Here is a 14,268-nt window from a genome sequence, read left to right on the forward strand (position 1 = left end):
TTCAATATATTTGTTCAATTTCGAGCTTACATAAAAACTCAGTTCAATTCTGAAATCAAAGCTTTTCAATGTGATCAGGGCGGGGAATTCGATAACCATCAAATACACCAACTCTTTCGAAATAATGGCATACACATTAGACTCTCGTGTACTCAAACTTCTCAACAAAATGGAAAATCCGAACGCATGATTCGTACTGTTAATAACCTTATCCGCACACTTCTCTTCCAAGCTCATCTTCCTCCCTCCTTCTGGGTAGAAGCTCTTCATATGGCAACATATCTCCTTAACCTCCTACCATCCTCTGCCATCAATCATGAAATCTCGCACACTCGCCTATACAAAACCCCTCCACACTACTTTACTCTTTGTGTTTTCGGATGTCTTTGCTACCCCCACTTAAACACAACCAATAACTTTCACCTCGATCCACACCTTGCATCTTTCTTGGGTACCCGTCCAATCACCGTGGTTACCGTTATCTCGATCTCGCCACTCATAAGGTAATATTATCTCGTCACGTTACCTTTGATGAAACCTCCTTTCCATACAGCTCCACTACCACATCCGCTCCTCCCACCTATGACTTCCTTGACCCTCCACCTAATCTCTACTCACGTACCTACTCGGAAACCTCATCTCCTCCACCCACAGACCCCACTCCAGCCCCTCCACCTACACCTCCAGCTCCCACTCCACAACAACCACCACCACCACCTACATCTACACACACCATGGTCACTCGTCATCGTGTTGGCACCAATAAACCCGTTCAACGTCTTAATCTTATTGTCTCTTCTCCCACTCCCGTTCCTAAATCTTACTCTCAGGCTTTTACTGATCCCAATTGGCATAACGCTATGACCGAAGAATATAATGCTTTAATTAAAAACGGTACTTGGAACCTTGTGCCTCGACCCTCGGACACGAACATCATTCGCTCCATGTGGTTATTTAAGCACAAGTTTAATGCAGATGGTACACTAAGCAGATATAAGGCTCGGCTCGTTGCTAACGGCCGCAGCCAGCAGGTTGGTATTGATTGCGACGAGACCTTCAGCCCCGTTGTTAAACCGGCTACGATTCAGACAGTTCTCAGCCTTGCTGCTTCTCGACACTGGCCTATTCATCAGCTAGATGTCAAGAATGCCTTCTTACATGGTCACCTCTCTGAAACAGTCTATATGCATCAGCCTCCAGGGTTTCGTGATCCCGCTCACCCGGACCATGTAAGCCTTCTACAAAAGTCGCTTTATGGGTTAAAGCAGGCTCCTCGTGCCTGGTTTCAGAGATTCGCCGGATACGCTCAGCGTGTCGGTTTCCAGCATAGCATATGTGACACATCCCTGTTCATTTACAAACAGGGCACAGATACAGCTTATCTTCTTTTATATGTTGACGACATCATCTTGACTGCATCCTCGCCCGCTCTCCTTCAGCAGGTTATCAGCTCTTTACATCAGGAGTTCTCCATGACGGACCTAGGTCCCCTTCACTACTTCCTGGGTATTTCTGTCACACGCACTTCTTCTGGGCTATTCCTATCACAGAAAAAGCACGAATCCGAGATCATCGAGCATGCTGATATGGTTGGTTGTCACTCTAGCAGGATTCCCATTGACACTAGCACCAAACTGACTACGAGTGGTCCCCCAGTTAAGGACCCCACTTTGTATCGTAGCCTTGCAGGTGCTCTACAGTATCTCACTTTCACTAGACCAGACATTACTTACGCAGTTCAGCAGATTTGTCTCTTTATGCATGACCCTCGGGAGCCTCACCTGGCTGCTCTCCGGAGGATCATTCGTTATGTCCAGGGTACCATGGATCTCGGACTTCAGCTGTATGCCTCGTCCACAGCTTCTCTTGTTGCCTACTCTGACGCAGATTGGGCAGGTTGCCCGACTACTCGCCGTTCCACTTCTAGGTATTGTGTGTTCTTGGGTAATAACCTTCTCTCCTGGTCCTCCAAGCGACAACTCACTCCGTCTCGATCTAGTGCCGAGGCTGAATATCGCGGAGTCGCTAATGCCGTTGCAGAGACTAGTTGGCTACGCAACCTTCTTCGTGAGCTTCATTGCCCGCTCACCACGGCTACTCTTGTCTACTGTGATAACGTCAGTGCGGTCTACATGTCTGGAAATCCGGTTCAGCACCAGCGCACCAAACACATCGAGATTGACATACACTTTGTTCGTGATCTTGTTCTCAAAAGTCATGTTCGCGTGCTTCACGTGCCATTGCGATATCAGTTTGCCGACATCTTCACTAAAATTCTACTGTTTGCATTGTTCGACGAGTTCAGATCCAGTTTGAGCGTCCGTAGTGCTCCCGCTCCAACTGCGGGGATGTTAACGGACATTAGACATAGACAATATCATATGTAATATTTAGCATATCTCATATTAAATGTAGACATATCTAGTATTAAATGCAAAGATTGGATTGATAGATAGCAAGGGACATGATCCCTAAATTCAAGGAATATGAGATCATATCATGTATTATATATTTGGCTTGTTTGATCAATAAGAAATATGGAGAATTAACATTCTAACACATTTATGTACTTGATAAAGTTATACAGCAAGCAAAATGTGTAATGTCATTTGAAGATTTCTTTTGTGGGTCACACTTGATTGATGTAAATAGACCATAGTCGTATTGGATCTTGTATACCTCATGTGAAGAGAGTTGGAGACAGGGACCAATATATGTGAAGAATGAAAGAGTAATTGAGATGGCAACTTTTACCCATTTACTTTCGTGCCAATTCAGTTATGTTTACTTTCTAACGGGTCAAATGGGTACGTAAGACAAAAATATTTAGTAAAGAATTGAACGGCACTAAAGTCCAAGGGAAACTAGAACATAAAACAATGTTATGGATCATTTAGACGTGCACATGGGTCGTTTAACTAACTTTTCCACCTTGGTATAAATAGAGACGTTAGGTTCATCTGTTAGTTAGCTTAAGATTTGTATGTGTGTGAACACGATTCTCTCCCTCTTTTCTTGTAAAATCTTGAACTATCATTTGGTTATTATCAATCATCAATATAGTTCATTTCGATTCAATCTTCAAGACTGATTCTTCCTTCGACGTCTTCAAGTTGTTTCGAGAGTTTCTTCGATGCGTATGAATTCAGGAAGTTCATAACAATTGGTATCAGATTTCAAGTTTCGATTCCTAGGGTTTCATATCCGAAAATCAATAAAAAATAAAATAAAATAATACTCAACAAAAAATCAACGATTTTCATAGTTAAATTCGGTGATTTGACCAAGTTCTGATTAAAATTTGGTGTTCGAAGGTTCTTGCACAACATTCCTGAAATTCGTCAATTTAAGGCGTTTTTGAACCGATTAGTGCGGGTTATCTGTTAATCGGAGGTTCAAGATTAAATTCTGATCATTTTTGTGCAATTTTCAGCACTTTTCGGCAAGTTTTGTGTTTGCGCCACCAACGTCCACCGTGAACCACCACCTTCGACGGCGCCGGAGTTCTAACAGAGAATTCCAGGTTGAAGACGATTATTTGTTGTGCACTCGTACGGTCCATTCATGTTAGATTATTTCTAGGGTTCTTGTAATTTCTTTGAAGATATCAGTCTCACGATTCATTCATTGGTATTCCTTATTCTTCGTTAATTTCTGCTATTTTTAGAGCCCTGATTTTAGTTCTTGTTAAAGACGACTAATTACGTCAGACCTTATTTTGGTCTTTAGTGGACATATAAAAGTTTGGTAGACTGGAATTAAGTGGTCCATTGGGCCTGAATTGAAATTTGGGTCAAAAATATTACTTGAGTTCATAAGATTGTGGGCTAATTTCTTGGGTCAGATTAAGTGGACACTTAACAAATTTACGAGTGATTAAGCGGCAAGTGGCAATACAGATACAAAAGGTAATTGAGTTATACAAGTTTGAAGAATCAAACGATTAATGATAAGATGCCGATCTTTTATGATAACCCCACACAAGTTGAACTGTTAAGGAATACTATGAATTATTTGATTCGTGGTTTAAAGAGAGGACGGATTTTTCAGAATTATATGGTACCCATCTATTTGTTTCAGGGTTACGGCTTGAACTTAAGAAAGATGTTATCTTGTTCAGACCCAAAAACCTTCGTGATGCATATTGTTTGGCGGCTTTATAAGAAGATATGCAAGAGGTTGCGTAAAGAAAGGCAACAACTCATCTTATATCAAAGTCATGTATGAGTGTCCAACCCAAAATAGATATATTACCACTATCTAATACCGTTACTCATGTGAGTGTATCGCAACTTAACACTAAAATGAATAGTGCAAAGTGTCCGCCTAAGAGGCAGATGATACAAGAAGAGTTAGATGATAGACTTATGAGAAACTTGTGCCTCCATTCTGACCAATATTATACGCCAAAACATAGATGTAGTGGGCAACACTTTACGATTGTCATACTGAGCAGAATTGACCATGAATTTCTTACTAGTGATGATATTGTAAAACAAGAGGAAGAAGTGGTGAGGGACAAGCGGATCGAAGGCAATGACGTCATACCACACATTTCCAAGAATGTCTTACATGAAACTAATACATACCAAACAATGAGAGAAGATGATAAAGAAAATACACACGAATCGACTAAGGTAGTGACCGATAATGGTCTTATCTCTCTGGAAAATATTCTTTTTGATGTAAATGATAAGATAGTAATGGGTGACACTGAACCCGTTGATGTTAATGTTTCTCAAATGATTACATATGATTCGAAATTGAGTAGTTTTCAAGTCGTTGATGAATTTTATGAGCACGCTATTCTCATCAGCTCACATCTAGACGAGTCAAGTGAGCATCATGAGTCTTACCCGACAATCGGGAAGTACAAAAAGGAATTTGCATTCGGTGTTAAAAAATGATTCTCCAGCTACACATGCACTAAGATGTGAGAATACGCACCACATACGAGCCATTTTTTTAATAAAGCTTCGGATTATAAGAGTTTTCATGAGTTTAGACAACAAACTCTTTTCATTTTCCATACATGGTTTAATTCCTTCATTGAATTGGACCAAGTCAGGAACTTTCACACCCGAGCAAGGAGGAATTTTGAGATGCATCTATTGCCTAAATGGAAGACTAGATTGAGTTGTTATTTTTACAGTTTTGTGGCGATGTTGCGGGTTGGTTCAACTAATGCCACATTTGTTTTTGACCCAAGCAAGCCTTTTTGCTGTGAATTCGTGTTCAAGGAGATTCTTGCGGTTCAAAATCTTCTCAAAGAGTGTTGACTTTGTTTTGAGCAATCGCACATTCATTTTTGATAGGGGAAAGCCTGCAATTATAGTTGATAGCACGTTCGTTTTTGATCGTGGAAGGTTTTGTTGGTCCTTGACTCGCCATGAACTGCGACTAGCTATGAACACTAATGCTACACATGCTTGGGAACAAGCATGATTTGAAGGAGAGAGGATTATAATGGATTATTTAGACGTGCACATGCCGTGCACATGGGTCGTTTAACTAACTTTTCCACCTTGGTATAAATAGAGATGTTAGGTTCATTTGTTAGTTACCTTAAGATTTGTATGTGTGCGAACACGATTCTCTCCCTCTTTTCTTGTAAAATCTTGAACTATCATTTGGTTATTGTCAATCATCAATATAGTTCATTTCGATTCAATCTTCAAGACTGATTCTTTCTTCGACGTCTTCAAGTTGTTTCGAGAGCTTTTTCGATTCGTATGAATTCAGGAAGTTCATAACAAACAATAAGATAAAGTAGAATGAAGAGTCTTAATGAATGTTTTCAAACTATATTAGTATTATTTTAAGTTTTTATATGAATATGAATTAGTGTTGATTTGTGAAGATTAAGAACGAGTCAGACTTTAAGTCTCCGGCGGACGTTGCTAACCCTAATTGAGATGTCAAGAGGGTGGTTAAGTGATAACCGTTACCGGAAAGTTGATAGTTTTCAAGTTTCAGACTACTGGCTTTTAATTCTCTAGAACCCATATGACCTCATACAGGTCGAAAATTGAACCAAACATTTCTTTACCACCACCAACAACAGATCGAAAATTGAACCAATTGAAGAGAAGAATGGTGCGTCCTTAACTCACCATGAATCCATGACTCATATCGAAACCTAGATAAGCTTGATTTCATGACCACTGCAAAGATACTCTTCACCACTCCGTCTAAACAGAAGAAATTCAGGTACGAATTTTATCAAACACTTGGCGTGCAATTGCATATATTAACACTGACTATGTGTAAGTACATTTTCCTTTTATTTGTGTGTGCGCTAAAGTCGTTCGTATATGTATGTACAATTATAAAGAAATTTAGCACGGTTCGGAATTTGATCACCATTACGATAATGTAATGTCATTAGATTATACTCAGTTTACTTTTACATTGTACTGATTAGGACTTATAGCTTGTTTTCAATCAATGTACTCTTGATAAACTTAAATAGCAAACAACATGAGTAGTATCTATATATCATATGTACATTGATCCAGTTTAGATTAGTGTAAGCAGCTCCCTAAGTACGTAAAACGGTTAATGTAATCACATCAGACTACAAAAACCTGTTGTTTCATGCATTACTAGTCACAGGTAAAATGAAACGCCAATTTTTGGGTCCATTTTAACTTACAAACACACAGCTGGCCAAGCCTTTTCATTTACAACAATTTTTTCGAATTAAATAGTAAATCAAATAATCAAAGATCTAATCTAATTGGGTCCAAAATTGCACATCTAACGTGACTAAGAATGGTATGTTCAAGGACACACCTTTCCCTACATTTGGGTTTGCATCTATTTATTATCGGCATTCATGTACTTGTAACAACATATGTACAAGATAACTTTATATAAATATCTCAAAATACTACTATATCAAAAGAATCATTCAGTCATAAAATTTCAGTAACTAATAAAACAAAATAAAATAAAACTTGATATCATCAAGTTTGTAGGTAACAGGAAATGTAAATCAACGTACCCCCATTAGTAAAAAGGAAATCAAACAAAAACTAAATCAAATAAAATAATTGAACGAAAGATGAACTGAGCGCGCATGTTTCTAGCGAGATCACCAGTTTAGTTTCAACTCGAGGTACCTGTCAAAAGTACTTGGACTAGAGTCGGTTAGATATTCCCACCTATTGTTACGTGGATTTTTGAACTCGATATGTTTCAGATCCAACGTTTCTCTTTTCATCAATTCACTTCTTAAGCTACTGTAACTTTTACATACATTAGTTGTTATGTAATTGGGATGGCAAATTGTAAACAGTGCATCAAAATATGAAGGGTGCACCCGGCCTTTAACTGAAAAGGTATCAAACGATAGTTTGTGCACGTTTGTAGCCGGTAATGGGAACTGTATTTTGAGATCATCAATATCCATGTCCAGTAAATCTTGATCATCAGAAGTACGAATTTTTATTCCAATGTCAAACTCGCTTGATAAATTGAGTAATTCCCTCATCTTATAAAGACAATGATTATCCGTGGGCTTCCCTAATTCGAGACGATCAAGCTCAATTTTTCCCGGAGTAGTATGATTTTGAAACGATATATTAGGAATTGTGGGGCTAATATAAAACAAATGAAGAAATTTAGGAGCAGAAACTTGTAAGTCGTCGATCTGCCTGTTCTTAAGCAACCTTAGGGTCAGTGTTTTCAACGACGCACTAGCAATATCCAACTTTTCCGGACTCCAGTTACAAAATGTAAGCTCCAAACTCTCGAGAAAAGGTAATTTCGATTTGATGTTATCAAAAAATGCAGCATCTATCATGACATCATATAAACTTAACTCGATCACTCTACTTAATGAATCAATATTGAATGTCCTTGGAATGCTTAAAGACAAGTACTTAAAGTTTTGAAGGTTAGGGACATCATCAACTTCCAAGATTTTATATTTTTCTGATGATGCTACTAATTTAAACTCTTGAAGACAATGCAGATTTTTTGCCTTGATCTCCGTAAAGCCTGTACAGTGTAAAAGGTATACCTTCTCAAGTAATGTACAAGTACAAAATAAGTTATTAAGTACCTCATCACTTATCTTCACTTCGTACAACTTGAGTACTCTCAGTGACACACAGTTGATCACAGGATTCCGAGTCACCCAAACACTACCCTCACGCTTCGAGTATGTACTCTCAATTTCAAGTCTGTGTAGATTTTTTCCGGAAAATATCTCATATGTAAGTATATACTTGCGTCTTATAGAGTTATGAATTGAGAGAGAAAGCTCTTTGAGACATCTTTGGGTAGCTACGGTTCGAATACACTTATTCGCAAGAAAAGTTGACTCTTTATCTTCGATTGTTATTCCAAGATCAATACTTTTAATTGGCACGTTGTCTTCGTTATACCTTGAGAGAGTTTGACCAATCAAGTGCATAGTTTCTTGATCTTCAGAATCATCAAACCTAAGGGTAGGGATGGTATACCAAGCTAGTTTCCATGACTTCGACAACACGCAAGTTCGAGCCGCTTCTTTTAAGGTCAAAAAAGATTGAATGTGGTGAATCAAATCGACAACATCTTCTAAACATGGCCCACTTCTCTTCACCTCCTCCATCTCCAAAGATTGTATGCCGTGAATCAAATCTGAAACATCTTCTAATCGGGGTTCGCTTCTCTGCATCTCATCCATCTCCGAGTACCTAATTATAGTAATACTATGTGGTACATCATCATGATCATCATCATCATCAATATATAATAATTGTACTCGTAGTATATGTAGTAACAGTACAGAAATAAAGAACATATGAATTTAATATTTACTAATAAAAGTTAAAGTATAAATAAATGAACATTGAGTAGCTCATCAACTGGTAGTGGTCTGCCTCTCTTAGCGAGAGGTCAGGAGTTCGATTCCGCTAGGCTGCAACATTGCACTCAAGGTTATCCCTGACCTGAAGTATCCACCTAGGTCGCCTTTCGTGATTTTAGTGTTTCATCAATAAAGATAACTACTGATTATTCAACATAATAACTTTAGTTTAATAAAACTGTGGCTTTACTATTAAAATTGTTTAAATGATCACAAGTGAACAATAATGGGAATCAACTTCTTAAGATTACAGAAGAGTAAAGAAAACACCTAATGACTTGACCGAAATTATAAAAAATAAGACCCACTTGACCAAGGACACGTTTGGGACCAAACCTATTTAACCCGCACCCAACCCACCCGTTTTGCCAGGCCTACAAACAACTATCATAGCTACAGAATTCATAAATAATTACAATTATATATAGTCCTTTGTTATACGTCCATCACGTTAAAGTTTTACCTTAAAATCGATCACTCAAAAACCACAGATATATGGCCCAGACTAGAGGCTTTTGGCTTTAACCACGACTGTTCAATCAATTATCCAAAAAAATAAAATACGAATTTAGTTCCGACTTAAGTTTTTAGTAAGAATTACCATTCTTTTTTTTTTTTACGGCAAAAATTATAATAACAAAATGACCCTAGAAAGATTCTAGAGAGGCTGCACCAAACTTAAAATACATTAATAAAAAAAAAAACGAACTTAACAAGCGTGATCAATTATAAGGATATAAATTTGATATCAGATTTTTATGATCTGTTTTACCCCCATACACAAATACTGAGGACCAACAAGACTCTAATAGGTACTATATAACCCACCCACCCACCCACCCATCCATCCATCCATCCATCCATCCATCCATCTATCTATATCTATAAAGTGATACATAACAAAGTATAAATTAAGAACGGCAAGAAATAGTTACCCAGAATCCTTGACGAAGTATTAGAGACGAAGCAGAATTACACACAAGTACGAGACAAGGACGTATATATAAGAAGGGACGTTGACGAAGTTTTAAAGAAGAAGCAGAATTATACACAAGTATGAGACAAGGACGTATATATAAGAAGGGACGTACGGTTTTGTAATTGCATGTTGGGCTTATTAGATTTTAAGGGGTATTTTTAGCATATATTAGCCCAAAAACTAAATCAGAATTAGTTGGTAATAAATATTTTTGGTAATAAATATAATAAAGAGATTGTACATATGTGGATCACCGAATATTATTTTGTTTATAGTCAGTAATTGAAGAAATTCAGCAAGTTTTTTTTTTTATAAAAGAGGAAATAGAATAGATAAATGTAGCCTTACAAATATATTACAAATAATTTAATTTAATTCCATATTTATAACTCAACCTTGTCATGAATAATATTACAAATACTAAAATTATATAAGGAAAATAGATACTAGAAAAGAATACTTATACTATGTAATTAATTTAACAAAGTTTAAGTTTATAAAGTCGTTCTTATATGTGTATACTAGGTTTTAGAGCCCGTGCGTTGCACGTGTGAAAAACTATCAAAATTATTAGTGCCCGTGCGTTGCACGGTGGGTAAAATAATCGTGCAAAATTAATTGATTTTTTCAAACGATTATTCTTTTGTGTTTAAGAGGTCGTGGCGTTAACAAATTTTAAAAGTAATTTTAGGTAGTGTTAGTTACTTAATTATATATATTTTATTTCTAGTTTACTTGTGTACATATGTGGACATAATTCGTTTAAAAACATATACTTACGTTAAAAGAAATCTAATACTTATAATTATCAACTACTCATGATAATACTTAAAAGAACTCTAACTTTAATTAATATACTACGTATATCTTTACGTTAAATTAAAGATAAAATTATATAATTATCCTTATTATATAAATAATATTAAATTGTTGTTGTTGTTGTTGTTGTTTCGTTAAATTAAATAGTAAATTAGGAATGTCGTGCACCATTAGGAATCATCTTTATCTAAACGTAATGATCAGAATACTTATTCCTAGACTATAAATTTACACCCTAATTGTATAAATTTAATTTTTAGATAATCCCATTAATTAAGAAGTTTAATTTAAATAATCTCCTTAATTAGGATAATGGCACATATGATTATTTAATTCATTTTTTTTTTCGAAATTATTTAATTTAGTTTAATTGAGAATTTGACACGTATGCAAATTTAATTCAGATTAATTGAGAGAATGACACGTAGGATTATTGTCACGCGCTTTATAATAATGTATGTATAGAAGATAATTGATCAGCAAGTTACGTACTACCGTTTGGAGTATGATCACCCTTGCGATAATGTAATGTTATTAGATTATATTCAGTTTACTTCTGTAGTGTACAGAATAGGACTTATAGCTTGTTTTCATTATAAATCTACTTCATAAACTTATACAGCAAGCAAAATGTGTAATCTCGTTTGAATACTTCTTTTGTGGGTCACACTTGATTGATGTAAATAGACCATAATCATATTTGGATCTTGTATAGTTGTATACCTCATGTGAAGAGAGTTGGAGACACGGACCAATATATGTGAAGAATGAAAGAGTAATTGAGATTGGTAATTTTTATTTTTTACCCATTTACTTTCATGCCAATTGAATTATGTTTACTGTCTGACGGGTCAAATGGGTAAGACCGCCAGACAAATATATTTAGTAAAGAATTGAACGGTATTAAAGTGAAACTAGAACATAAAACAATAAGAGAAAGTATAATGGAGTGTCTTAATGAATGTTTTGAAACTATATTAGTATTATTTTAAGTTTTTATACGAATATGAATTAGTGTTGATTTGTGAAGATTAAGAGCGAGTCAGACTTTAACTCCGACGGACGTTGCTAGTCAGACTTTAACTCTCCGACGGACGTTGCTAACCCTAATTGAGATGTCAAGAGGGTGGTTAAGTGATAACTGTTTGTGTAAAACAGTTAGATGGCCAAGAATTACAGTCGTTATATCAAGGTATACGTAAGGCTGTAAATGAGTCAAGCTACTCGAGCTCGACTCGTTAAAAGCTCGGTTCAAGCCGAGCCTAAACGAGCTCGAGCTTGAACTTAATTTGAAGCTCGTTTAGTAAACAAGCTCGATCTCGAGCTCGAACAAGCTCGCGAGCCTAAACGAGCTTTTCATTTATATACACCAAATATTAATTTTTAAATAAAATAATAAATAGTTATATAATAATTAATTACATATTAATAATAGTTGAAAGAATAATAGTAAATGTTATTATATGTTGATAAAAATTACAAAAATAATGAATTTCAAATATAATAAATTAAATAACATAAAGAAGAAAAAAAAAAGATTATATAACTAACGAGTCGAGCTCGAGCCGAGCTCAAGCTTGTAAAATACCAAGCGAGCCGAGCTCGAACTTAAACTAGTAGGCTCGAACCGAGCTGAGCTCGAGCTCTATGAAATTCAAACAATCCGAGCTCGGCTCGTTTACAGCCCTACATATAGTATAAGCAAGAAACCGAAAGTTTGAGTGTGTTTTATACATCAAAACCATAAGTATATGGAATGAATCATCAACAAGAAACAAAACGATACCTTAGTATTTGCAGGTTTCAGTGATCATTCCTGTTTCCGCCAAAACGAGATATGTACATTTGAAAACGACAATGAATCATACAATTATCCTGCTGCATCATTAAGTTACTTATTCTAACGGATAAACATAACTCATAAATAAGGGAAACAGCTTCACAAACAGACCAAAACACCAAGCAATTATGGAAAACTGCAAAAAAGTAAGTATTAATTAAACTTTATCCTGAAAAAAGTATACAAGCTGTGGTGCTATTACAACACAAACTGTAAACTTAACATACAAAACTAACATTTTTTTTTTTCAAGTATTTTCTTATTTTAAACTTAACAATTGTGTATCACTGTCAATTTTCAACCCCCAAACCATACAAGACACCAGCATATTTCTCCATCGAACCGCTAAAGAAGTTTTCTTTCAACTTCCTGAACGTACACGAAGTAAGCAAACTATCGGAACCCGCCTGATGACAAATCCCAATTCTTTCTACTTCCAACAATTCAGCAAGCTTATTCAACCCTCCATGAAGACTATTACAAAACTTCATCAGATGCTTTATGTCGTAAATATTCGGAAAATACATATTGATCAAGTTAAAAAAACCACCTTGTGTATCAGGCAAACTCTTACAAGTCAAAACCTTTAACAAATAACCAAAATCATAACCACTATGAAATGTCACCCAATACACATTATCATTCAACACAATTCCTGATGACATCAGCAGCTCACCGAATCTCCGTGCATCGATACCTTTTTCGTTGTTTTTTACAAAATCGATACCGCTCTCTCTCAAAAGATCGACGGAATCATTAGCGAAAACATCATCATTCACATTAAATTCTCTAAAATTGAATTGCCATATACAATCCTTATCATCTAATTTAGGCAAATTACCCTGTTCGTCGGAAAACGTTAACCCTAATTGTATCAATTTCAGCATATCAACGTTATCTTTTAATGTCTGATAATGATAATCATTACTATTTTTAAAATTACCAACAGGACGAATAACAATTCCTGGAAATTCAGTATCCATAGCTATATACGGAAATTCATCAACAATACCTCGAATTAATTCGAATTCTTCTTCTAAATTATCATTCCACACCTCACGAATCTGAATCGAATCCACTTTTGATAGAATCGACATGATAATTTATCGATTCAGATCTGAAATTGAACAAAATTAACATCATATTGGATCAATCAAACATAAAATTAAAGCAATTGGATGATGAATTTATGTAATTCTTACCGGAAATCGAACGTCGTTGTATAAATTAGGTGAAATTAGGGACGAGAGATGGACGGTGGTCGTAATTGAGAAAAATTAGGGTTCCGGTGAAAGGAGCTTTAAAGCTTTTCTCTATTCTACCTTCCTTCTTCCTGTTTAACTGCAATTAACAGAAAGAGAGAAAGAGAAAAGACAGCAAAGCACCTGTAATTACAGACAGACTGAAATGGAGATGGAGATATAGATATAGATTTATTTTTAAAATTTTAAATTTATTTATTTATAAAAGGAAAAATAGAGTGAAAAAAGTACGCCCAGTTGTAAAATGATATGGACTTGCAGAAATTTTGTGGCCATGCTAAAAATAAACATTACCCAACACCGCCTTTATCTTAGATATTTGTTTTATTTGATAAATTAATAAAAATTAATAAAAATTAATATATAAAAAATAAATATATAATTGTTTACAAAGAATGGGCCAATAGCCTAGCGGCGAATGACTCACTCTCCTTTAGGGGAGGTGAGGGTTCGATTCCCACTAGGTGAGGATTTTCCAAATAATTGGATCAAAAACCATTTTTACCGG

The 14,268-nt window shown here is 35.8% G+C and overlaps 2 protein-coding genes across 2 annotated transcripts; both read right to left on the reverse strand.

Moving 5' to 3' along the window:
- Window positions 1-7,096: 7,096 nt before the first annotated feature.
- On the reverse strand, window positions 7,097-8,677 carry LOC139867869 (F-box/LRR-repeat protein At5g02910-like). The gene has a single exon (XM_071856217.1). The coding sequence runs from the start codon at window positions 8,675-8,677 to the stop codon at window positions 7,097-7,099; it is 1,581 nt and encodes a 526-aa protein (XP_071712318.1).
- A 3,947-nt stretch (window positions 8,678-12,624) lies between these two features.
- LOC139866094 (probable CCR4-associated factor 1 homolog 7) lies at window positions 12,625-13,999 on the reverse strand. Its single transcript, XM_071854228.1, has 2 exons — window positions 13,701-13,999; window positions 12,625-13,615 (listed from the first exon to the last, which is right to left on the reverse strand). The coding sequence occupies exon 2, from the start codon at window positions 13,593-13,595 to the stop codon at window positions 12,789-12,791; it is 807 nt and encodes a 268-aa protein (XP_071710329.1). The 5' UTR covers window positions 13,596-13,615; window positions 13,701-13,999; the 3' UTR covers window positions 12,625-12,788.
- Window positions 14,000-14,268: the final 269 nt, after the last annotated feature.

The sequence above is a fragment of the Rutidosis leptorrhynchoides genome, chromosome 9, assembly GCF_046630445.1.
Source record: "Rutidosis leptorrhynchoides isolate AG116_Rl617_1_P2 chromosome 9, CSIRO_AGI_Rlap_v1, whole genome shotgun sequence".
Lineage (NCBI taxonomy): Eukaryota > Viridiplantae > Streptophyta > Magnoliopsida > Asterales > Asteraceae > Rutidosis > Rutidosis leptorrhynchoides.